Below are 26846 nucleotides of genomic sequence, written 5' to 3' on the forward strand. Positions count from 1 at the left end.
CCATGAAGATGCCTTAATGAAAACACTTACAGCAATCACTTTGATAGACAGGCTTTGTAGCACAGATAACTTGTCCTGTGGGTTTTTTTTCTTTTTGTTCATGTTTTAGTGACGGATTTCTAGCTGCTGTTGATTTTGTTTTCTGTATGATGCTCATAACATTGTGGACCTTATCTTAGACCTGCGCTGTGATGTTTGTGTTTCTGACCAATGGTAGTTGATCGTGAATCGGTGCTCTCTATACTCACCTGGAATGTTAATGGACTGGGGGATAGAACAACAATATCTAAAAAGGCAGCCCCCGGATCTGGTTCTCCTACAGGAAACCCATCTGGTTGGCAATAAAAGTAAGGCCCTCAATCGGTGGGGATATAAACTTCTTGTGCATGCAGACCTCACTACTGGCTACAGAGGTACATGCATACTTGTTCGGAAAAACGTTCCATTGTTTGTACTTAATACGCGGTCAGATGCAGCAGGACGGTTTGCTGTAGTTGAGGCTCCATGGGAGGGAAGAGCATTGAATATTGTATCAGTGTATTTACCGCCAGCACTAGGTAAAGATGCCCTTGTAGAACTGGGTCGAGTGCTCACGGATCTTAGGGATGGAGTCTTGATAGATTTTAACATGACGATGAATGATTTAACAGATAGACGCCCAGTACGACAGAATGTGCGACCAAATGAACTAATGGCTGACTTTACCACGGCAATGGGACTCACAGACGTAGGGCGTGAGCTACAGGGTGATCCTATAGATTTCACATATTTCTCCAGTGTGCATGGCAGCCTTTCCCGGATCGATTACTTTTTAACGTATGCAGCCTCGGTGGGTAACTTTAGGAGGCCTAGGACATACCCTAGGGGCCTATCAGATCACCCCCCATAGGGATAGATTTCACACATGGGGCCACGCAGCAGAGCCGTACCATAGTCATTAATCTGTGGGTACTTAAGATCCCTGACATACGAGAGGAGCTTATTAAGCAAACTGAATACTTTTTGGAGGAAAACTTGGGATCTGAGGGGGCGCTAGAGGGCGCACTGCGGAATGGCTGGCTGCTAAGTCGGCTCCGCCGGACGGGCGCGTTTCCTCGGACCCCTTGGCCCTAAAACCGCCCAGATTCCCGCACAAATCAGCAGAATGGACGGCTGATAGTCTCAACTCCGCAATGTGGTGAAGTCAGCCAGAAGAAGTACAGCACGCCGAAGAAAACAGCAAATAACCTCACGGCGCTGAAAGGCTGACCAAAATGGCGGCGCGCGGCCGTGGCGACCGCAGCTGAAACCGAGCGATGTCGCCCTCGGACGACCACAGGGCTATCCTCATCCCAACGCGCTAGCTGTGGGGAACAAGAACCGGCGAAAATCAGGTACGATGTGCCTGTCCTGCAAGTAGATCTCACAGCGGACTATGTGCGTTCCAAGACGGCCAAAATGGCGGCGGCGGTGAAACGCAAAATCGGCGACCCTGCTCCAGACGCTGCCGGCTCCCCGTTTTTAATACACCGGCGTGAAACCAGGTACGGGAACGCTACACTGCGCGGCTGCAGAGGTGGAAAAGGGAGAGAGGCGGCTGGGGGCGCACCGGGGAATGTGCGGAGGTCCGAGGCTTCTCATCGCTGCTACGCGCCGCACCTGAAGGCGCGAACCAGACCCGCCATCACTCACGGGACCGCTTCACACGGACCGGGAGATACAGAGGCACGGTAAAAATCCCACAACGCATGCAATATCACAGGACACTCCTGCGCAGCGCACTGAGCTCACCTGTACCAGTATGTGGCTGAGTGGACAGTCTAATGAGTAGATCCTCAACGCAGGGGGCGGTTGGTACACAGTTGCGACGCACACGGACAGCGACCAAGCCAGCAGCCCCAACGAGCCTGCAAGTCGCTAGCCCAGCTGAATCCCCGGGTAAGATGGGGAAGCCTGACAAGCAGCAATCGAAACTGCCCTTTGAGGCGAGAAAGCAAACGGCGAAAACGGGAGCTGCTCAGGAAGCTGACGGAGACCAGGTTCTGGGGGACGGCGCCGGCATGGAGGCAGTACTAAGGGCTATCCAGCAGAGTCTGCACGATATGAATAGCAAAATGGACAGTGTCGTGGCACGGGTGGACTCTCTGTCAAACAAGCTGGAAAACCACGAGGAGAGACTGGTGGAGGCGGAGCAGAGGATCTCCTCGGTGGAAGACCACTCCAGAGACATCGCGAAAACGCACAGTGCCATTGAAAAGACCCTGGAAACCCTGAAGGCGAAGGTGGAAGACCAGGAAGCGAGGTCCCGCCGCAACAACGTGCGCATCTCGGGCCTGCCGGAATCCACCAACACAGGCAGGATGGAGACGTACGTGGAGAACATGCTGAAGGATATCTTCGGGGCTGGAAGCTTCTCTGAAGTCTTCCTGGTCGAACGAGCACATCGTTCCCTGGCCCCCACTCCGAAACCAGGGGCTACGCCTCGAATAATCATCGCCCGTGTACTCCACTACAGGGACAGGGACACTATACTTCGACTGGCGAGGGAAAAGGGCGCCATTACCCACCAGGGCAACTCGCTGGAGTTTTACCCAGACCACACCATGGCGGTGCAGCAGGCTAGGAAGGAGTTTGCTCCGGTGAAGAAGAAACTTTGTGAGCTGGAAATTGGATACGCGATGCTGTACCCAGCAAAACTTAAAATCCTAACGGATGGCAAGCCGGTGGTTCTCACGACGGTGCAAGCCGCGCAGGATTACGTCAAGATCCTCACCAAACGTCGGAAAAATCAGGAGAATGCGGGCAGAATGAGCGACAACGACTGACAACGCGATGGCTGACATGTGCGTAACATTGGATTGCTTCTTCGAAGTTGGCAGCGGGCGACGGACACTACGATTAGAGTGAATCTACACGCTGCGATCCACGAGACTGAGGTCGTCGCTGCTGACGAACTTTGGAAGGGAGTCGCACATGGCAGTAACGCAGTGAGTACACTTGGGGAGCGTTGATGCAGAACCCGCGCACGAGCTCTGGGTTTCAACTGACTAAAGACTTGCGGCCGGCAGGCTGTACTAACTGCACTATTACTGTGAAACCCCGAGACACTGACTATGAGGGTGTACGGTACTGCCTGCATGTGTTCTGTAACCTCGGAGGGAGACTGGGGGGATATCGCTGGTCATAAAATACTTGCGGGGGGATGGGAATGGGGTGAGGGGGGTAGGGGGTAAATTTTGACGATGTCATTATGTAAAAATCGCGCTCGTCCACATCCACTATGTGGATGGAGATGTGTGCTTCGGGCGGCACCCCCAGGAGGGTGTTCCCCACAACAAGTTCAATCACAGTTCTGAAGTTCGGGGGGGAATGGCTTTGGCAAAGTTTGGGCGCTAAAGTGGGAGGCGGGGGTTGGGGGAGCTGAGTATAGTTCATAGGTTTGCACTGTGTCTGAGAAGCATTGCGACCTCTTTTGTTGCCTGTACTACACATGTTAAGAATGCGCTGTTTCACAGGTGGCCACACAGATCACACGGCGCACAATTTCACCTGACCACGTGTTAATGGCACGCTTTGACACACTCAACTTCATCACATGGAATGTCAGGGGGCTGGGGAACCCGAAAAAGAAAAGGCAGATGTTTGCGTACTTTGACAGGCTTAATGTGGATGTGGTATTTCTGCAAGAAACACACATGGCACCCACTTCCACATCCAGGCTGGGGAACAAATGGGCAGAATCCGCCACTGGCTCATACTACTCGACGTACTCTCGAGGCGTCAGTATTTTGATCAAGAAAGGAACTCACCTCAAAATCAAAGACACGTACACTGACACAGGGGGACGATATGTTATAGTGGTAGGCGAGACGAGACACCAAAAACTAGCTCTTGTGAATGTATATGGCCCGAATGTGGATGATGCAGGGTTTTTTGAAAGGTTATGGCACACTATAGCTGATATACAAGCGGACAATGTCGTCTGGGGGGGGGGGGATTTTAACGTAACACTCAGACGGGCTCGACAGAGCAACACACACACTTGAGCAACATACCAAGGCGAGGGAAATGCTGCTGGACGCAATGTCTAATTTGCATGTCAGTGACCTGTGGAGGATACTGCACCCGGGGGAACAGGTGGCCACGCACATTAATGCTGCAAATAGGAGCTGGTCAAGATTAGACTTTTGGCTAGCCACACAGGACGTCCTTGCATGGGTGGAGCAGATAACACATCTCCCGAGAACACTGTCAGATCACGGTCCTGTACTCCTAAGGTTACGGATCCCACACTGTCCCACCGCCCTACACCTGGCGATTTAACGCGCAGGCCTTGCGTGATCCACTATATGTCGATACAGTCCAGAAAGCGATCACCGACTACTTTGAGCTGAATACCCCCACCGCGGAGGACCCGTGCCTCCTGTGGGAAGCATTTAAAGCGACAATACGGGGCGTGTGCATTAACACGTCCGCTGGCATATTGAAAGATATCCGTCACCAACTTAAAAGGAGGGAGGAGATGCTCCGAGACCTGGAACAGCGATACACAAACACTGGGGATACGGCACTACTGAGTGACATTCAGACACTACTGTTGGAATACAACACATTTGCTGATGACGAACTTAAATACATCTTCAAGAGGACAACGGCTAGGAGGTATGGGGAAGGGGGCAGGCCGGGCAGGGCCCTAGCAGAAAAGATTTGCTCAGGAAGGGCGCCACAACATATAGCGACTATACGTACCAAACACGGCACACGTGCACACGACATGCCGACCATTATGGGTGAATTCAGAGAAACATATGGGGCGCTATATGAGGCCAGGGCTCAAATATCACGGGAGGAGCTAATGGAATACATGGCTGACGTGGAGATCGCCTGGCTGGCGGACGGACACAGGGAATATTTAGCAAGGCCTCTCACGACACAAGAAGTCGTAGATACTATCAAAAGACTCCCTAATGGCAAAGCACCGGGCCCGGATGGCTTCGTCATAGAATTTTACAAAACATATGCAGACACGCTAGCACCACATCTGGTGAATCTGTACGAGGCCGCGCATGAAGCCCAGACACTGCCGCCGTCCATGAGAGAGGCGTTGATCATCGCTCTACTGAAACCGGGCAAAGACGAAGAACACTGCGACTCATACCGCCCCCTCTCCTTGATAAACGTAGACACTAAGATTTTAGCTAGCATTCTAGCGGACCGACTGAAGCCGCTAATGCCGATGTTAATAAGACCAGACCAAGCAGGTTTCATCCCAGACCGGTCGACCACGCACAACACTCGCACCCTTTTTGCTCTGGCACACTACTTGGCCCCGAATATCAAAGCGGTTGCTGTCTTGTTAGACGCGGCAAAGGCATTCGATACGATTGACTGGCCGTTCCTACACGCAGTCCTAATCCGGATGGGGTTCCCCCCATTATTCATCGGCTGGATCACAATGCTGTACTCGGGCCTGTCGGCCCGCATACGGGTGAACAAACATCTATCGTCCCCAATAGACATCGGGCGAGGCACTAGACAAGGGTGCCCTCTATCGCCAATGCTGTTTGCCCTTATACTGGAACCCTTGGCATGTAAAATAAGACAGCACCACCACTATTCAGCTATTCAGTTACCTACGCGGCCCATACACATAGCCTTATATGCGGATGACCTGGTCCTATACGTGAAAATCCCGGAGACAAATCTCAACCCACTACTGCGGGAATACATTAAATTCGGCCAATACTCGGGTCTCCACATCAATTGGAGCAAATCCCTCATACTCCCACTGACGGACGGTACCCAGCCCACAGCGCTGGACTACCCCCTGGAATGGCAGGAGGAACCGACGAAATATTTAGGCATTTGGTTCCACAGAGATCCGGAGTTAGTCATCCGCACCAACTACAGGAGAGCCGTCTCCACACTGGAGGATAAGGTCAAGAGATGGATTGGACCACCGCTCTCACTGGCAGACAGACTCGCCATTGTGAAGATGGTACTCCTGCCCAAATTCTTATATCTTTTCAATAATATACCTATTAAGCCCCCGGCGGAGGTGTTTCGTAACATTAAATCTCTCATGCTCTCCTTAATCTGGGCGGGGAAGCAGGCTAGATTGGACCTGCAGACTCTGACACTCCCATACGCTAAAGGGGGTTTCAAGGTGCCAGACATTTACCTATACTATCAGTGCGCTCAGGCGCAATTCGCTCATTATTGGTTTCACGAGATTCCTTTTTTAACGCACGTAGCTGTAGAGCATGGAGATGCTGATCCCATCCCACTGACGAGTATATTAACGCACAAATGTCCCAGATTACACGATCATGACATCAACCCAGTGAACACCACGATAGAAGCATGGAGGACACTGAGTAGGATGGCACGTTGCACACCAATCTACGCACCAACACTCCCCTTGGCTCACCATCCGGCACTGTCTGTCACACAAGAACAGGTGGGGATGGATCTTCTTAAACGCGCTGGCATAGACACCCTAGGGGATTTGTATAGAGACGGGCAATTTGTAACGCTGAGCCAACTGACATACATTCAGAATCCAACTCTGTTGTTTAGTTTCAACTACTACAGATTACAGAGGGCGGTGAAGGAACATTTTGTGACTTTCCCAGCAGAACCACAAGCACTCGCACCACTGACACTCGTGCTCAACACCCACTCAGCGTCACACTTGGTGTCTCGTCTGTACCGCAGCGCGCAATCTAGCAATGGGGGTAACACTACAAGAGCCAGGGAGAAATGGAGCGCAGCACTGGGGGATGACCTCACGGAAGAGGAATGGGAGGCCTCCTGCATGCTAACGGGGATGCTGACACCAAACGGGAATCTTAGACTGATTCATTATAAATATTTGCACCACATGTACCACACGCCTGAACGACTGCACAGATATGGTCTGAGGGACAACTCTAACTGCACTAGGTGCGGACAGGAACACGCGGATTTCATACACTTGGCGTGGCACTGCGATGCGGTGGCACAATACTGGGATCAGGTGATGCGGACACTCAACACTATTTTGGGGGCACAATTGCCGTGTACTGCTAAAGTCTGTCTCCTGGGGTTGGTGCCGCACTTGAGAGCGAGACGACGTAAACTTTGTGTGATTGCACTATTGATGGCGAAGAGGAGAGTATCCTTGCATTGGAACAGTAAGCGGAAACCAAAAGTGAAAAACTGGCTAGAGGATTTGACCTATTGTAGAGACACCTTAGTCACATATGAGGAAGAGTTGCCTATGGGGTCCCGCCCCAGAGACTTTTGGGAACCTTTTCAACAATATCTGGGGTCAGTGGCCTCTGACGACGACGCGTGCTGAGCGCTCAATTGCTACAGGTTGCTTGCTACTCTGGGCTACACTTGGCGGGGCAATGAGGGGGGGAGAATGTTGTGACACAGTGCTTTGAGTTTTACAGGGGGTTATTGCTTTGTTGTTTGTATCATCCCCCCTAGGTTATGGGGGCTTTGGTTGAAAATACTGAAAATGTAAGGCTGACCAGGCATGTACACCATACAGATGCATTGTCGAAAATCGAGCCAACACTGACACCGAGCACGCGCCGCCGGACCTATGGTTGTCGGCTGATGGGCTGTGTATGGATAAGTCTCTGATTTACTCTTGCGTACTATGCACAGCCGGCCTTCTCAGGTTGTAGGCGATATTGACTGTACTATTTCTATGACAATGTGCAATAAATGTCTTACCCAAAAAAAAAAAAAAAAAAGAAAACTTGGGATCTGTAGATTCAGCACAGACAATTTGGGAGACATATAAAGTAGTTATAAAGGGACATGCTCTTTCACTGAAAACAATATATGTAGCAAAACGACAGGAGATAATGACCCAGTTAGAGGCTGAATTTAAAGACCTTGAATCGGAGTATGCGCTCCACCCCTCGGAAGAGTCGCTACACACACTGACGCTTAAAAGGGAGGTATATAAGCTAAATGCTCGGGAACAAATGATGGCGACAGTCAGCTACTCATCATAGACTGTACGAACTAGGAGACGGGGCAGGAAAAACGCTGGCCTGGCTGGAGAAGAAGGAGCAGGGTGTGAGTTGGGTGCCTAGATTGCAGAAGTCTAAAGGAGACATGGTATCCTCCCCGGCAGACGTAGCAGAGACGTTTGCATATCATTTTGAGAAATTTTACTCGCCCTCAGCGGTATATACGGCTGAGGAGTCACGTCAGCTCTTAGAGGAATGCGTGCTGCCTACGTTATCGGCTGTGGATAGGGAGTCCTTAGAGGCAGATCTTTCGGATGATGAAATCAGAGCAGCCATAAGTCGGATAAGTCAGGAAAGGCGATTGGGCCCAACGGTATGACAGTGGAATTTTTAAAAGTGACAGCCACCTAAATGGTCCCACATTTGAAAGCCATGTACCAAGAAAGGTGGGAAAAGGGTGCCCTTCCGCCAGATCAGAGGCTGGCAAGTATAGTTGTTATCCCTAAAATGTGTAAGCCGGTGGAAGACTGTCGTTCCTATAGACCGATATCATTAATCAACGTGGAGGCAAAGGTCCTAGCGAAAGTACTGGCCACATGCTTGGGGACGGTAATATCCTTTAATAGAACAGAGGTTGTTTGGGTCACAGGGATAATTTTTATTACCACTCAACACTATATTCCCCGGAAGTAACTAAGCAAAATACAAATAATAGTGGAGGGTCAAAGGTTTGAATTTTTCTGAAGAAACGACTATGTGTGAGAGTCAGTGGCAATAGTCCACTAATCTGGGTACATCATTCGTGGTTATTGAAAAATACCCTTCTGAAAAGCAGTGCGGGGGGGGTTGTGTGTGTGTTTTAGCGTGCAAAAAGTGCAGGATAGTGACATTAAAATTAGATAACCATGAGGAAAAATTATTTATTAGAGACCTCAGTGTTTCTAAGATTTTAAAACGTGCGAAATTGGTAGTTTCACCTAATAGCTACCAACAGGTTGGTCGACATGACATGTTTCAGCAGAATTTTTGGATCACAGAGGTATCCACTGCATTCCTCAGGACCTGTATCGCTACTGCTAGTAGTGTATTATAAAATATATAAGAAAAGGAAATCTTTCACCTGGGTACTAATGAAGGATCATTCTCCCAGCATATTGTGCAGGAGAGTACTGCCTCACCTCACCTGGCTCACAGCTCAGGTAATTGAAGCACCGCTCTGTCCGTCGGTACTTCCAGCGTCCCTCTGGCTGTAAGGGGAGGTTTTAATGTCACTATCCTGCACTTTTTGCACGCTAAAACACACACACAACCCCCCCCCCGCACTGCTTTTCAGAAGCTCCCTGTGACCCGGTTATATCATCACTGGTCCTTATGTTGTCCCAATTGACCATATCAAAATACTATCCTTCATGGTTGGAAGGAACCCATATGTTGAAAAGGGCGCCAAGGAAGAGCTACTGATGGGTATTTTTCAATAACCACGAATGATGTACCCAGATTAGTGGACTATTGCCACTGACTCTCACACATAGTCGTTTCTTCAGAAAAATTCAAACCTTTGACCCTCCACTATTATTTGTATTTTGACGGTAATATCCTCCCTAGTGCATCCCGATCAGTCCGGTTTTATGCCGGGAAGAAATACAGCCCTCAATATCCGTCGTTTACAGAACGTGTTGGCCTGACAGGTATTTCTGGAAGAGGACGCGGCTATATTGTCCCTAGACGCCTCTATGGCCTTCGATTCAATTGAATGGTCCTACATGTTTAAGGTACTAGTCAGAACAGGATTGGGCCCGAAATTCCTGAAGTGGGTACGACTGCTCTACACAGACATAGCTGGACAGGTGAGAGTGAACAACTTCACGTCTAGGCAGTTTTCTCTTCGAAGGGGTACTAGACAAGGCTGCCCTTTAACCCCGCTATTATTTGCACTGATGTTGGAACCCCTGGCGGCCTGGGTGCGGAAGGATGTCATGACCAGAGGGCTGAGATGGTCCCCGGAATGTGAGGACAGAATATAGTTATATTCTGACGACATAGTACTATACCTGGGGTATCCCTATAGATCCATTCGAGTGGTCTTAGACATCTTTATTAATTTTGGAAAGTATTCAGGGTATGCTATCAACTGGGACAAGTCAGTACTGTATATGCTCCATGGACAGGTTCCCCGTCTCCCTAAAGATTGCGCTTTGATGATTGCGACAGATGGTTTTAAATACCTAGGGATCTTCGTCACACCAGATCCGTCTCTTTTCTACAAGAGCAATTTGGCGCCACTGCTAGCGCGGCTGCGAGCGGACGTCCAACATTGGAGGTCCCTCCCCTTGTCATTGATTGGTCGGACGGCACTCTTTAAGTTGCTTGCCCTTCCTCGCTTTCTGTATATTCTACAGAATATCCCGACTAAAGTTCCTGATACCTTTTTTGTGGCAGTGGAGGGGGAGCTACGTACATTATTGTGGGATGGAAGAGCCCCCAGAATAGCGCTCCAAAAATGGACGAAAGGGTGGTACGATGGAGGAATTGCGCTACCCGGTGTACGGTTGTAGTATTGGGCTTCGCAACTGGTTACGGTAAACAGATGGAAGTATACCCTACCAGATGATCCGGCTTGTGCCTTGGACAGATATCAAATGGAAAGAGCTGGCTACCTTGGGGCGCTATATTCGTCCCCACGGAACAAGAAGCTTGTAGGACCCACCCAGCATACGTTGCAAATATGGAGACTGGCTAACTCCCGCCTGGGTTGGTCGAATAGACTCACTCAGATGACACCGCTGTGGTCTGCACAAAAACTGGGCATGCTCGGTCGTCATCCAGGGTTTGACAAATGGGACATGATTGGTATCTCAACGGTAGGTGATCTGATTAAGAAGGGTAAGATCCTTCGGTTCGAGAAGCTACAGAAAACGTACCAGTTGGCTCCAGGCGAAGTTTTTCGATACTTGCAAATCAGGCACGCCTTAATTGCGGCGTTTCCTAGCAGTGAGGATATACCAGAATACTCCTCTTTGGAAGATCGTCTATTAGACGGACAATTGCATGCCAAGGCAATCTCCCTCACATATAGAAAGCTCAGTAACAACATGCCAGATACATTTGGACAGCTCAGAGAGAAATGGGAAAGAGAACAATGACCAATGGAAGAGGAGGATTGGAGGCAAGCATTGATGTCTCCGAGAGAGGCTGCCATCACACTTGGGTATCTCCTTATACAGCGCCGTATTCTGCATCGTTCATATTTGACTGAAATTACTCTGGCGAGAATTGGGTTTGTCGGATGACCTGTGTTTTAAGGGGTGTGGGCAGTCAGCTAACTTTTATCATATGATTTGGGAATGTCCTATGGTGCAAAACAGATGGGACAGGATTTTGATACATCTGCGGTCTGCTCTTGGTAAGACAGTCACGCTGACGCCACGACTGGGTTTATTAAACATATGGGACGCTACGGACCTTACGGAGATGGAACAACAGTTTGCAACGTTCGGATTCACTTTATTTAAGAGAGAACTAGCTAGGGGGTGGGGCAGCGCCAGGCCGCCAGGGGTTGCAATATGGAGTAGGGAATTGGATAAATGTATGGTGGCCGAGAAAGAAGTATTTATTGCACGTGGGTGTCCGAAGAAATGGGATAAGAAATGGGCCGAATGGAATTTATACAGAGGTGAAATATGTGTGTCCCCATCGGTGGACTTAAAAATGCGGATGGGTTGGAGGGAGAGAGCAAGAAATGTAATGAATCCTTGTATTTAATATATTGGTCACTGCAAAGGTCACTATGATTGCAATAATGACAGGCCATTGACATTGATACAGTTGTTTCATATTATCAAAGTTCAAATAAAAAAGTATTTTTTAAAAAAATAATGTCCTGTAACTTATTAAAGAGGAAGACTTTACAAATATTGAGGAATTACTTTTTGCTTCAAGAATCCCAGGCCAGTTTACTCGGGCAGCCTCCGAAGTGGCTTACTTGGATACACTTGGATCAGGCAGTGACATTCAACACGCAACTCCTTGGTAATTTACTCTAAATTTATGTAGCCACCTATGTTCCGAGTGAGTGCCTTGTAAGCTTTTGAGGGAGTTGGTGCTTCGTAGTCCATACCCTGAAACCGCACCCGAGGTGTCAGGACTCATAGGTCCTAAACTTGTTTTCCTAAAATGATGGAATCCATTCCGTTTCGGTATTGTGTTTACCTTTGTACGTGCAATGCTGAGTTCCTTTGACGAGGTTGACGGGACGCCTAATGATGTTGTATGCTGTTTTCATGTGAAACCCAATAAATATATTAGTTTAAAACTGTTTCCCATTACAAAGGGCCCCAATTGATCTATGATGTTAAATTACGTTACAAGGACAGTAGGACGTATGTTCTAATTCACCTAAACCAAATGTTTAGTCATCATTTATCACCCCGTAATTAGTGTTACTACGCGTTGGGTCCTGTCACTAAGATGTCGTTTGTACCAGTTAAAGCTGCTTGTGAACGAGGCGTGCTGCGGTAAGCCGGCTGAGTGACCTAATGTTGCGATTTAGTTTATATCACCTTCAGACAGTGCAGGTCTGTTCTGAGAAGTAGGAAAAATGTGTGCCTTGGGCGGGGAGCAGTTTGTTTTGCCAAGCGGGGCAGAAACTGGCCTTTTCTGTAAATCACAAACATGCGTCTGTTAACTCGCTCCCCACAGTTCTTTTGGAAAGAAACGAGGCTTAGAAAAGTCTGTTACAATTTAGAACTGTGCTTCGTTGCAGTATTCAATATGTCCTATTTCATTACATGCTTTGCTTCCACAGAAAAATAATAACTTGATGCGTCACGTGTTAGACGAACATGACCGTGCGTGTATAACTCCTGTCTGCTAGCCCGTAGTTTAAAAGCAAGTCAATCTGTTAAGGAAATACAATTTTTTACCTGTTTCCGAGGTGTTGCTTTACTTTTAAAATGCGTGATTTGGTGGGTTATTTCTTCCGCAGTTAAGTTGTATTTTGTTTTTGGCTTTTTATTTATCGCTTTAATAAGTATGCTCATACTTTTTTCGTACCCTGATGTGATGTGAATCTTAATATCGCACCTGGTCTTATTTGCTTAACAAACCAGGCCCGGTGCACAACAATATTTGGAAATCGGAAAGCGGAATATTCATCGTAGCCATGTCTTAGACTTCCTACAAAGTTGATGTCCCATCTCGTTCATGATGCACACTCGGCAGACCGGAAATACTGGATCATAAACCTGGGAATTAAGGCATTCACCTCTAGAAAGAAGATGTATATTCCAGGGCTGCTTCTTGGAACCGGTTTGGGGCGGTTCCTCTCATCTACTCTGGCCATTTTCCAGGTCTGCAAAAGCAAAAAGAACAGATGATGGACTGAATGCCGAACAATGCAAACATTACCCCCAGTCAGCTGCGTTTAATCCATTGTGTTTTTTGCCCACCACGCCACCCCAGTTTGGACCCAGCCATATGCTAACCAGTCTTGACCCTGCTCCTCGCGAGAACATCCTAGCCTGAGGCAGGACCTCCCTGGACCCGAAACAAGCATCCTAGGACTTGTTTCGGGGTACCGCCCTGCATAAGCTGGCATTGTCGTGGAGTCAAGAAGAGTCACTCTGGGGTGGACTCTGGCTCAGGACCACTAGGGAACCTTCTTTGGACCGGTGGACCACTTAGACTTGGGCCAGAGGCGTCTGGCGCAGAGGTGGGTCCTGGGGCCTGGTTGTGCGGTTCAGCACGGCACTGAAGTTCTTGTTGTTGGTTTCTTTGTGGACGGGGCTGCTGTCCTTGGGAGTTCATGGTCTTTGGGGAAGGCAGGCAGTCCTCCCAAGGTTTTGGAGGTCGCTGGGCTTGCTGGACAAGTTGCTTTTGGAGCAGGTTTCTTTGAGGGCTGCAGACAGGCCTGTAGGACTAGGGCCAAGTCACTGGTCATCTGAAGTCTTCACTACTGGTATGGCTCTTTGATCCTCCTTCTTTAGGTTGCCAGGAATCTGTCGGTCCAGGTTCTGGGGTGCCCCTAAATACTCCATTTAGGGGCTTCACAGGTGCTGGCAAGTAGTAACCAATGGGCTACTTATCTTTAGGGTGACTACACCCATATAGTATGTCCACTCCCTTTGGGGTAGGGGGCATAACGCTAATCTATTAAACTGAAATCCTCACAAACAATATGGAGGATTTTCAAAGCAGGGGGTCACCACAGCTCAGGACACCTTAGGGGTGGTCCGGGCTGAGAGGGGACACATCTCTCCTGCTAACTAATTTTCCCACAGAAATTGCAGCCAAAAGTGGGGCTTGGTCATCTCCACTAGCTACCGAGGCCCTGTCTAGCTTAAAACAGGGCAGGAAGCCTTTGATGCTCAGGGGGTCAGAAACTTATCCAGAAGTAGCAGGCTGGTGCAGTCCAGTGAGCTACTAAACACTAGCAGTTTGGTAGGTTTTCAGGAGGCACCCCCGAGGTGTCCTCTGAGTGCATTTATTAATAAATCCAATATTGGCATCAGCGTGGGCTCATTAATCTAAGATGTTTGGTACCAAACAGTTTGAGATTCGATGAAGCAATCGTGGAGCTGTGGAACTCGTATTGACAAGCTCCCGGCCCATGTACACAGTATTACGACAATGTGCACTTCTAATGCCTAAGAATGACCTTATACCCTCTAACGCACAGTTTTCCAAATTGTGTGCTGCGACACGACACTGTGTCGCCTCCTATGTGTGGGTGTGTTGCGGCGCAATGCGACTATGTCTGCGGGCTGGGCCAATATTAGGGGAATGCGAACTACCGTCCTAAGCTTGAGTAAGGCAAGGACGAGGTAGAACGTGCGACGTGCGTGCAAGGCAGAGCAGCGGAGCCTGGGCGGATCTACATGGTTTGCAGCTCGATTCCGCAATACCGAGGATCAGTGAGTGGGGCATTGTCCAAGTCTCAGCGGCGGACTGACGCTGGCCTGAATTTAACGAGTAAGAGGCCAGTGAAAGTATTCTCCCCCCCCCCCCCCCCTTTCCAGGAGTGCGCCGCAAGGTGTGCAGTGCGGTGCTACGGCACTGCTCACGGCTCTGCCCTCATAGCTGCCATGGTTGTGGTCCTGGGATGATTAATGACGAAACTAGAGATGATTGGGAGTGGTGGGGCTTGGTTCCCTGACATAACGGCGAGACAAAAAGCAGCAACAACGATACAATTTTACTGAAACTGCTCACTATTCACAACTCGGTTACTTATTCTACCAGAAAACATCCCCTCTTTGGAATGTTGTGGGGTGCGGCTACCGGCACAGGCTTGATTGGTCTGCCTCCTACTCCCCTCTTTTCATGTTGATTATGTTTCCTTTAAGAGCTGGACCTCGTGTGGACTCTTCTGAAACCCACGTACAGCTGCTCTTCTAGTAACAGGGGCAGACAGCAGCACGTACCCCGGGCAATTTGGGCACGGAAACTTCAGGCACACACTTGGTCACACGCAGCCCGCCGGCTGCCTGGAGCCTGCAGTCATGCCTGTGCAACAGAACTCTGAGCTACAGGCATATTTAAAGGTTTTTGTTGTTTCTCATTTAATGGACGGATTACCCAAAGAGTAGGTGTTCTAGATTTTATGCTTACGTCGTGAAAACCTTCTTCTCTAGTCGAACCCTTTCCAGGAAGGTTGATTGGAGACACAATTGCTACATTTCTATGTGGCACTCTTCAATTAAAATAAAACTTACTGAGCCGAGGATTTGTCGAATGCGCAAATTAAAAGGCAGAAGTTAACACTATTGGCCAGGTGACAGTCCCCCGCCGCTTCTGCCTCACTTCCTCTTCCTCTGGATGTGACTGCACTAGTAAGGTAACATCTGGTAATCCCGAGCCCCCATGGTGTGCCACAGTGACAGCCACTAGTAACCACTGCTCTGAGGGCAGCCCCACCCCACCCCCTTCGGTAATTGGCAGCAGTGTGACAAAGCCTCTCTGTGTACCAACATTACCGCCACTCAGAGTCTCATTGCGACCGCCCCAAATAATTCCTGCTATTTCCTCGCCGTGCAATTGTTAGCCAGGTTCCAAGTAACTCCAGGGCCTGAGAAATGACAAGTCTTTGAGGAATAACATGTGAAAATCGGCATTACTATGACAATTCTTATGTCATTTCCTCCAGTGTCTCAAACGATTCCATCTGCTTCCTGCCGGATTTTGCTAGTGAAAAACCAAGGTGTATAATCCTGGTGAAGTCGGTACCTCGCTTCTCCTGCCCCAGAGGGCACCCTTAATGCAACTCCTCCTAGAAGTATTTAACTCTCAAAATCTGACCGGAATATTGGCGATCGGGCAAATATGTTATGTAGTTCTTTCTTGACAATATATCCAGCAGAGAAATAATGCGGCATGTCATGTACTGTAACAGATAAAAATACTTTCGGCACAGGAAATGCATGAAAAATCAAACAGAATTTATTAAAAGGCCCTCCTAATATTTTTAATGGACATTGTTTCTGAAGGCTAACCATGCCATAGTATTGTGCACCTGGAAAGGTAAACAATGGCCCACGCTCCATCAGAGAGTCTCTCTGGACTTCAGGCAACAGCCAAAGGTCAGAGATCCTGCGCATGTGACCCCTTCGAGAAGAGAGGGGCAGGCAGAGGGAGGGGCAGGCTGCGGTCTATCAGCTCCTTGTCTCTAAAAAGACATTTGTGCGGGACTATGAGCCAGTGAGGCCAGCTGGCCCTCAGAATCTGCCTTTTGTACCTTCATATCCGGGGTTAAAGGGGCTTGCCTAGATGTGCATGGGAGCCTCGATTTATCTGGAAAGCATCTCGAGAGCTGCTAACAGGGGTCGTGGGTGCAACTTGACACTCCAGCTCGTGCACAGATTTACTGCAAACATCATAGCTGCAGACCACAACTAGGACCCTCCGTCAACACAAACTCTGTGATCTAATTCAAAATAAGCTGGTGGACTTTGAAAGGGTTGACAGTGCATGCACCCGCCCTTTTTGTGCCGTAATGACTGGGGCATGTGTCGATGTGTACATCATCATATTCTTGTTTCAGGCACAAAGCTAACCTTGCTTACACCCAGTTTTGCCAGTCACGGCCTTTGTTAGAACAGATACACAATTGCTTTATTAACCTTCCTGCTTTCTCAAATTTGCTTGAAAATGCACCATTTGCCCACTATTTTTTTTTAAAATTCTCGGGGGAGAACCCTCCCGAACCCCCGGTTCAGGTTCACTCGCTCGTATTGCCGTGTCACAAGATGAAGATTGTCTAACAGGTGTGTCATCAACATCAAAAGTTTGGAAAGCTGTGCTCTAAGGGCATATCTGCTCATGCAGATATACCCTCATAAGAGCTATAGTACACCCTGCCTTTGGAATGTAAAGCCTGCTATAGGGGTGACTTGCCTATCCCTCTTGCAGTGCTGGCAGGCCTGCCACACAGGAATGTGTGCCAGGTCGACTCTTCACTTTTAGCTGCACCAAAACATGTTGGCTGCAGTGGCAGTGTGCATGTGCTTGGTGAGGGGTCCCTTAGGTTGGCATAATACATGCTGCAGCCCTTAGAGACCCTCTCTGGGAACAATGCCCCTGGTACCACTGGCACCTTTTACAAGGAGCTTATATGTTGGCCAGAGGTGTGCCAGTTGTGGAAGCAAAGGTATAGTTTTGGGAAGAATACATGGACTGGGAGCCTGATTAGCAGGAACCCAGTGCACATTCAGTCCAGACAAAAAGTGAGGGGTAACCATGCCAAAATGATTACTTTCCTACACACACCATAACTTGAATTTGACCTACATAAATGACAGCAATCCCAGTTTATGTTGAATCCTTAAGACAATTTCTCCGTAAACTTTATTGACAAAAACAATTTGTTGCTAAGAAAGACACTAAATAAATCAATACAAATAGAGAGTTGACTTTTCCTGTGCAGCATTTTCTACGTAGTTGCAACAGATCACTTTATTCTATCAGTTTTGTGCAGCCAATTGAGGCAGTGTGGTGGCTACGTATTTAACATTATTTGCCGTCCTATGAGTGACCTCCATGTGCCCTCGTCCAAGGAAAAAATATTCAACATTACAGCAGCCATCAGAATGTGACATAAATATTGTTCAGCCTGTGCATTTTTAGGTCTGGCGTTAGACCTTTTTGATTTTACAAAATGTATATATAAAATGTAATTTGAAATGCCAGAAACCGGTCCTCGGTAGCTTGTTTCCGGTCCAGGGAAGGCATGGCTTTGCAGTTCGGGCTGGACTGTTCCCATGAGGCACAGGGTCAGACTGATTTGCATATGGCCATGTCTGAACTGGGGTGGCAGAGTGGGCTAAACAACGGTGATGGATTAAACCCAGATCAGTTGACTGGGGGTGAGTGCTTGTATTGTCAATGCTCCGTCCATCATTTCCTTTGGTTTTTCTATATAAAATGTAAGGCATTATCTTTATCCTATCATCTGTAGTGTCATTCACATTTTTCTTCTACCCATCACTGAATCTTGCATGCAGCAAAGGGTGTTTGGTTAGCCTATTGCAACCCCTGACTAAATTCACATTAACTGAATTCTGATCTTTCACGAGAGCACATCCGTAAACAAAGTAATTCCCTTCAATATCAGGGATTACTAAGACCATGTGTGGTTTTTGAGTCAAACAAATAGGTTAGTGTTTTTGAGCCAATGTTTTCTTTTTTATATTTGCAAATGTCTGTCTTCTCCCCAACAATAAAGTTTTACAAAAAACATATAACAAAATAAGTATTGGCAAATCGAAACAGCTAGTTCCTATGAACATCGAGCTCATGTGAGAACGTTGGGTGGCCCAAGAAAATGGGCCCTCTAATGTATCTTTCTATGCTAGTCATGACGCTGGCAAGGTTTCTTTTATTGGGCTGGTGTCTGCTGCATTCCCTGTAACTGGAGGCACGTTTAAGCTCCTAAAGTGCCTAAGGCTCTAGGATTGCGCATGCTTTGGTAGGACAGTACACAGGAGCCCTTCTTCCTGCCCCTTCAACCCCTCACCGCTAGTCCCCTCCCCAGACGGCCACACACTGCAGAAATAGTTTACACAATGTCCAAGGCGCTGCACACTCATGTATGGGTGCTGACGGCAGAAGAGGAGCAGAGATGCCCTGCTGTGATGAGCAGAGATGCCCTGCTGTGATGAACTTGGTGCTGTGGTATGACCATGGGCATCTCCTTCATGAGCATCTATGTTTATTTCCCGGACTTACAAATTGTGTGTGGTCCTTGTAGAGCAAAGTGAAACTAAAACCGAATTACTGATGAAATGTTCCATGTGCTAGCACAAAGCATACCAACGTTACATTGTTTGCTTGCTTATAATTCTCAACTGACGAAAAGATAGACTAACGGCTATTAAAAGTAATTAATGCAAAGTTTAGATTATAGACGTGGACTGTGAATAGGTCTTTGTTGTAAATGGCTTGACAAATGTGGAAAGTGTATCTGTGCACCATGAATGATAAAAGGCATATTATAATAACCTTGTTTGAACTAAAAGCAAGATAGAACAAATATAGAACATGGCCATGCTCTAGGCGCTTTCCTAGATGGTAATTCTTTGAACTTTTGTCTAAAAGTTTCCAGTCCGTAGTGACACGTGGGACTGAGGGTGCTGCAGTTGGCGGAGGAGGAAAACTTTCAACACATACAAGTTAGTGAGCCCAAAATCAACCATAAACTGCTCATTCAGTGTGGCTTATATAGTTCCTTATAATCGGCACGTCTGTCCTGTAAGATGGAAATGGACCAGCAAGGAAAAACGCCATATGACATTACAGGGACTCTTTAAGGCACTACAAGAATTCGTGTGGGCTGCCACTGGCAATTCTGGCACGCCAGTCTTCCACCACATGGCATTTGAGGATTCAGGACTGGAGATCAAGGCAGGGGCCCTTAATCCAAATCACAAAAGATCAGCACATGACTGTACCGAGTGAGTGTGAAGATTTATATACAGAATAGGCCTTTCAGTGAAACATAAAAAAAGAACCAAAATTGTTTAAAATGGGCCTCGTGAGCTGGGACCCGTTGCCTAATGGTGGCGCATACTTCCAACGGAGACCAAGGGGTGTCAAAAGTTATCACACGACTGACTGGTTATGTACAAAATATGGGTATTCTAAAAATTCAAACTCTAGTCAAAATCACAGTAACTGCAGGCATACAGAGCCCTTGCAGCTCCTACCTGTCTGTACCCCTTATTATGTGATTGTGTTTTGAAATGTTCTCCCAATTAGTTGTGGGATAGAGGAGGATACTGAGGCTCTAAAACGCAAGACTGCTCTCTATGGTTTAAATCTGGCTATCAGGGGGACTATACAAGCATTGTACTTTTGACTCTTATGATATAAATGTGCCCTCCCACTGTATGTATGCCATATTCATATTGCATGTTACACGAACTGCTGCTGCTTACACACAGGAGTCATTTGTATTGTATTTCCTTCAAATGAGAAAACAATAAAAGATTTACAAAAAAAAATCAGGGGGACTAGCATAATGACATTTTTTTCACCCGCAGAATTGGGTGGATTGGCCGGTCTAACAAAAAATCAGTTGGTGACTGCGTGGTCATAAACTGTACAGACCCAAAGCTTGTAACTGTTTTCGTCGGCCATTTAAACTACCTGGCTAAAAATCAGGGGGGCATACTTGACCTCCCTTCAGGTTTTTTTCTACAGGCTTGCTTTCCCCTCGGCAAACAATTGTCTTTGAACAGAGAGGTGCGTGATCCTATGCATGACCGCCACAACGTTTCAGTAAGCAACCAATATGATGCATGGAAAGGATGGAAGCGATCAATTGAATCCTTCTGCAAGATAAATTGACTTTCTGGTGTCGATCTCTAGGGAATGCTGACGTTAAATCTTTGACTCTGGGGATTCCTCGATCATTGTGTGTAGGAAAGCTGTCCCGAGCACAAGATCTTGAAGTTGACTCTTCTTTATGTAGATCTTGTCAATTAAAGGATGAAGCAGAACTGTCCACTGTTCAAGATTCGTGCCCCGTACAAAATGATCTTTGCCTTATTTCTTCGAAAATTGTGAGAGCAAGCTCAAAAATTACAAATCCTGACTGAGTTAGGTTTATTAGTGCTTTCGAAATGGTTTGCTGCCAATAATCATGGATGACCGGTTTTATATTTATGGGTACCATGCTTCAGGACCGAACGGTTAGGGTCCATTATGGCCCCTCAAGAGAATGTTTCCCCCAAATTATCTCCACTAGGAGCGCTAGACAGGAGTTCATCTTGGCACCCTTTCTTTTCCTACTCTATGTAAATGAAATCAATAAACATCTAGTGAATAAAGGAAAGGAAACACCACGCTTTGTGAGCACATTCTGTACCCATCCTATTATATGCCAATGACGTGGTGCTTCTTGCCCATTCAAAATCTTATATTATGACCCGTGATTGCCTAATCACAAATTTTGAGTGCTATGTTATTGAAGGGGGGGGGGGTGTGGTGACACATTTAGATAATACTAAATCCTCAATTATTTGGAAATTCTTTTTACCTCCTCTTTTAGCTGGACTCCATTACTAACTGTATGATACCAACATTTTAGCAGGGACAGCGAGGCTATTTTTAGATTTTCACACAGACTAAGGCATAAACCAATCAAAGAGATGTTAAGTCTCTATAAAAGTTAATGCATTTTAGCAGGAGTATATGGTGCAGGGTTTTAGGGATTATTGTAGCGGGGGGATCCTCCAGCATGTTGAAAACCACTTTACTCGTACACTATTGTCAGTCGCTAGTGGTACTGCCACCTTTTTATATGCCACATGGAACTAGGGATTCCATATCTAGGATTCAATTGGGCTAGCCCCCTTATTACTTTGGATTAAGAGTTGGGGATCCACGGAGGCGGCCCTTGTTAGAACTTGTATTTCTGATTGCCTGTCTCTTGATAGGGTAGACCAGATTCCTTGAATCTCATATGTGAGGAAAACGTTTGAGATTCTACGCCTCCCAGATTTATACAGAAATACACATATGATGACACCTAAACATAAAGAAGTAGCCAAGCAGCATTATTCAAACCACCGGACAAATTTGTGTCAGGAGTTAATTGTAACATACTCGTCAGTATTAACAAGGAGTTTGGAACTTTATTTAGACTGGATCTTGAACCTTACCTAGTGTTTTTATTTTACCCTTTTTATCTTATGTACTCTGCACTTTAAGTTTGCTTTACCCCTGCGGGGGGCTTAGTAACATAACTTGTCTCCTTGTCATCGTGATAATGTCTAACCAAAGCACAAGTCACTTTATCTTGTTTTGCACTTTGTATTCAGACCCGGTCTCTCTTGCTGGTTCATAGTTTACGCAATACAAACTAGAGACAGCACGAGGAAGGGCTTGTGTTCTTGCAGTGTCTTGGTTCAATAGAGACTTGTAATGCAATTTTAAATTTCATAAAAGTGGCTTTTGTTATCAGGCAACCAAACAAAACTTTTTATGTCCGTGATGTCTACATGCTTTGCGCACTGATTATGGAGACTCTATTTTCTGTTGCTCGCTCTTTATTATGAATATATTTTATATCTTACAGCTTATCCATGTACTGTATATTTGTATTGTTTTCATGACTTTTGCTGAAATCGATTGAACTGCAGCTAAATCATTATTTAACGTGATAATTGTGTATTTGCTTTATAATGCGGTCTCTTGGTTTGGAAAATGCTGCCTTCTCAAAGAGTTATGAAATGCCCCTATTCTTTTTCAGGAACGTGGACACCATTTAATCCATCAACTGTCAGATCCATCATAGGTGAGTGTGTATCTGCACAGTAATATGAAATTCGAGTCTCATCTCAAAGCCGAAATATCACTAATCTGTATTTTAGCCCAACTTTGACTACTCAAACAATAAACCTGCTGAAAACGTGAATCACAGCAGCCTTTCAATTCTTTGTGTCTTAATTTCTGCTGCTCCTTCTACACAAATATCGGGAAAACTGACCTTCAGTCTATACACAGTTTTTCAGATCTCAGCAATGTGACTTGTGAACAGTATCAAAAATATGGGAAACCGCCTTTACAACAAGGTTTTTACCTCTTTGTGCCTTTAGCATGCATATTTTTTAGCACGTGCATACCTTTACCACGCATGCAAGGTAAGTTGGAGGGTGGGAGCGTCCCCAGCCCCAATAGGACCCGTACCCCCCAGCATGTCCCCGCCCCAGTCCCACCAACCCTAAACGCACAGACAGATTTACGTGGGTTTAAAACGGCCATGTTTAATAGTCACACTTCATAAACATGACAAGGAAGTAATATTGCATAATTAGCAAAACACCAACACTTTAATAATTCAAGATTGTCACAACCCCCCAGCCCTAAGGGGGGAAGCATCGTGCGCAAGGTGCAACCCACCTGCGCCCTAGGGTGATGGGCCCCGCCTCCGATAATTGTCCGCCATTCCGGGCCCCCATCCCCAACCCGCCCCCACCCGGACCACCAGGCTGCCCAGGAACCCAGGAGGCTCGAAACCTGTCGCCCTAGCCTCCCCAGCCGGTGGTCACCTTTTTCCAGCGGAGAACTTACCGTCTCCCCCCCTCAGTGCAGGCCTAGGGAGTACGCAGGGCGGACTCCTATCCCTCCTGTGAGTAAATGGAGTAAATGTCAATGTTCGCAGGTCTCTTTACCGCCACAAGGCTGACCAAGGCCCTCAGGTCTGTCACCCTCCCCACCTGCGTTCTGTACAAATGACCATAGTCCCTTGATCCAGGCGTCTGTGCCCAAGTCCGACAAATGTACTCCATCTTGATGGTACATTCCTTCACCTGAAATCATCCTGTGTGGAATCAGACACAAGCGGCCCTTCTCTGAGCACAACTTGGCCAACTCCCCGTTAAGCCGCCTAACTGACACGTTCAGAGATCTAGCCCGCACTCCGGGGCCCCAGGTCCTGCGGGGGATCATGCAAGACCAGGCAATTCTGGCCGAAGGAAAAATCCGGCCCAACCATGCGAACTCTGTCAGCAAAGCTTCCTTGACTGCCAGGCGTCCCCTGTCGACCATGTCGTTTCCTCCTAGGTGGATGATGATCAGATCCGGAGTCCTCTGCCCTTTCTGATCCCTTATCTCCTCCACGAGCCGCCGCAGGTGCCGAATCCGCAGGCCCCAAACGCCCCGCCACAGAAATTCCGTCCCGCTCAAGCCCGCCGGCTTCACAACCCGCCGCTGCTGCAACCTGACCGTGGTGCGCCTCACGAACGAGTGCCCCAGTACCCACACCACCTTTGCGGGCATCTTACTGAATAGGATAGAAATGGAAAAGTTAACACCGGTATTTGTCACATTAGCACCTTTCAGTCACAATAATTCAGGACTGATGTATCTCCTGAAACAATTGGAAGACCAGCGACCGACCCTTTTCACCGTGTTGGTCGGCAGGCCCGCCCCTGCCGCTAAAGTGGCGGCCCCTATCCGGAAAGAGTGTGAGGAGTACTCCGAGCCGCCCAAACCTAACTCTGCTAAGGCCAGGCCCAAGACCGCCCTAAATTGATATTGTGAAAGACAATGGCCCGGTTCATGTATGAACAAGGCTGGCCCCCCTTGGCCGGGCGCAGTGCTAAATATGCCCGCAACCTGGAAACTGGACAGGTGATGGTGTCAGGTGAAGGGTTCAACTGAATGGTGACCCCCTTCCCCCCTGATCTGTTTTGGACCTTCTCAAAGTCGCCTCCAGGCCCCCCGGGGATAATGCGGTTTCGCTGAACTGGAGACCCTTCCCTTGATCAGATCTGGAGGACCCCACGAGTTCGCCCAGCCTGAAGGCTCCATAAAACGCCAATGTGAAGGCGGACCCAAACAGCGTGCATTCAAAGTGTGACCTACAGACCCTGGGGAGGACACCCAAGATGTTGGTTAAGGTTGCTATATCCAGAGGCCTACGGCAATCCTGCCTGGGCTCCTCCAGCCTAGCCCAGCCCGTCAAGGCCCTCTTCACTACAAAGGAGGAGCATGGGTCAGGCTCCCCTGCCAACCTGGCAAAGAACCCTATTGCCGAAACGTGTGCCCTTGCATAAGGCACCGCCCTGCCCTGATCCCTTAGGAGTTGGAGGAAACTATATATTGCCTCCTGTGAAAACAATCTGGGGATACCTGCCCCTTGAACAAACAACCTGTAAGCATTGAAATGCAACTGATATGCTCTCCTCGTGCTGTCACTCAGTGACGCACCTACCAGCCCCGTTAGCGTGGGGCTCCAATCATCCACAGTGATGAAGGGAACCCTGTCATCCTCTCCTCCGCTTGCGGGTGGAATCTCCGGAAGTCCTGTAACTTGGAACGAGACAAAGCATCAGCAGCATGATTGTCCACCCCAGGAATGTGTGCAGCCTTAAAGGTTAAATTCAGTCTCATACAGTCTAACACCAGGTGCTTCAACAATCTCAAAACATGCTTACACGAGGCCCCTTGCCTGTTGATGGCTTCCACCACTGCCATGTTGTCAGACCAAAAAACCACTGACTTGTCCCTGAATCGGTCAGCCCATATGGTTACAGCTACTACTATTGGAAAGAGCGCCAGGAAAGCTATGATTTTTGTCAGGCCCACATCATGCCACAATGGTGGCCACTGTGCTCCGCACCAGGATGGGCCCAGAATGGCCCCAAATCCACAGCTGCCCGCTGAATCAGTAAACAGGCCTAGGTCTGCACTAGACACCTGTGTGGCAGTCCACACTACCTTCCCATTGAAGTCCTTGAGAAAACTACGCCAAACATTGAGGTCTTCCCTGACTTCAGCCCTCAGACGGACGCGGTGTGCTTGTGAGACTACCCGTCCATTGCTCTAGCAATAGACCTGGAGAAGGGACGCCCCATGGGAATGATCCTTAGTGTGAAATTGAGCTGGCCCACTAGTACCTGCAACTCATGTAAAGTCACCTTGGGTCCCGCTAAAGCCGCCTCAATGGCTTCTGAGAACGCTTGAACGTTGTCCAAAGGCAGCCTGCACTCCCCTGCCACTGTATCAATCTCAATGCCCAATAATGTCATGCAGGTGTCTGGCCCCACTGTCTTACCCGGTGCCAGGGGCACCCTGAACTCCTGAACAAAGGCCACAAGCTTCTCCAACGCCCAGGTGCAAGCCCCTGAGGCTGCCGGCCCCATAACCATGAAGTCGTCAAAGTAGTGCACCACCTCCTTATAACCAGTCCTCAGTGAAAAAACCCATTGCAGCATGGAGCTGAAAGTCTCAAAGTATTTGCACGAAACTGCACAGCCCATTGGCATACACCTATCATAGTAGAATTGGTGGTTCAGCTGAAAGCCGAGTAGATGATAATCCCCAGGGTGTACAGGCAGAAGACTGAATGCTGGTTCGATATCTGTCTTGGCCATGATAGCCCCAGGACCCAGGTCCCTCAATTTCTGCAGTCAGCATCAAATGAAGCGAGTGTAAGTCACTGAACACAGGCCGGGGTCAATGGCATCATTAACTGATGCCCCCAGAGGTGCTGAGAGGTTGTGGATCTTCCTAAACTGTCCCTGCTCCTTTTTTGGCAACACGCCCAGTGGGGAACAAACAAACCCCTCCAAAGGAGGGGACGGGAAGGGGCCCGCCACCCGGCCCAGAGCGCGCTCCTTCTCCACTTTCTGCGCCACTACTGTGGGGTGCATGCACGCCGAAAGTAAATTGTTACACAGCCTGTCTGGGGTCACGCCCTGTGCCGGGATGCGAAAGCCTTCAGAAAAACCTAAATAGAGGACTTTGGCTGCTGCCCTCTCTGGATATTGATTGAGCCAAAAAATCAGTCTCCCAATGTCCACAGGCGTGGTCTGCTCAAGCAAGGCTGCAGGGGTTTGATATCCCTGCCTCCATGCCCCCCCCGCTCTTTAGATTTCTTAATACATTTGAACT

General features: G+C 48.0%; 1 protein-coding gene across 2 annotated transcripts in view; it reads left to right on the forward strand.

The window, feature by feature from the left end:
* Positions 1-26846, forward strand: part of LOC147722983 (programmed cell death protein 6-like) — a 147870-nt gene that overhangs the window by 88107 nt on the left and 32917 nt on the right. For both annotated transcript variants that reach the window (XM_086965379.1, XM_086965380.1), the window contains exon 3: positions 22699-22743. In XM_086965379.1, the coding sequence (XP_086821505.1) occupies positions 22699-22743 (45 nt within the window). The remainder of the gene's footprint in view (positions 1-22698; positions 22744-26846) is intronic.

The sequence above is a fragment of the Lissotriton vulgaris genome, chromosome 4_1, assembly GCF_964263255.1.
Source record: "Lissotriton vulgaris chromosome 4_1, aLisVul1.2, whole genome shotgun sequence".
NCBI classification, from domain to species: Eukaryota; Metazoa; Chordata; class Amphibia; order Caudata; family Salamandridae; genus Lissotriton; species Lissotriton vulgaris.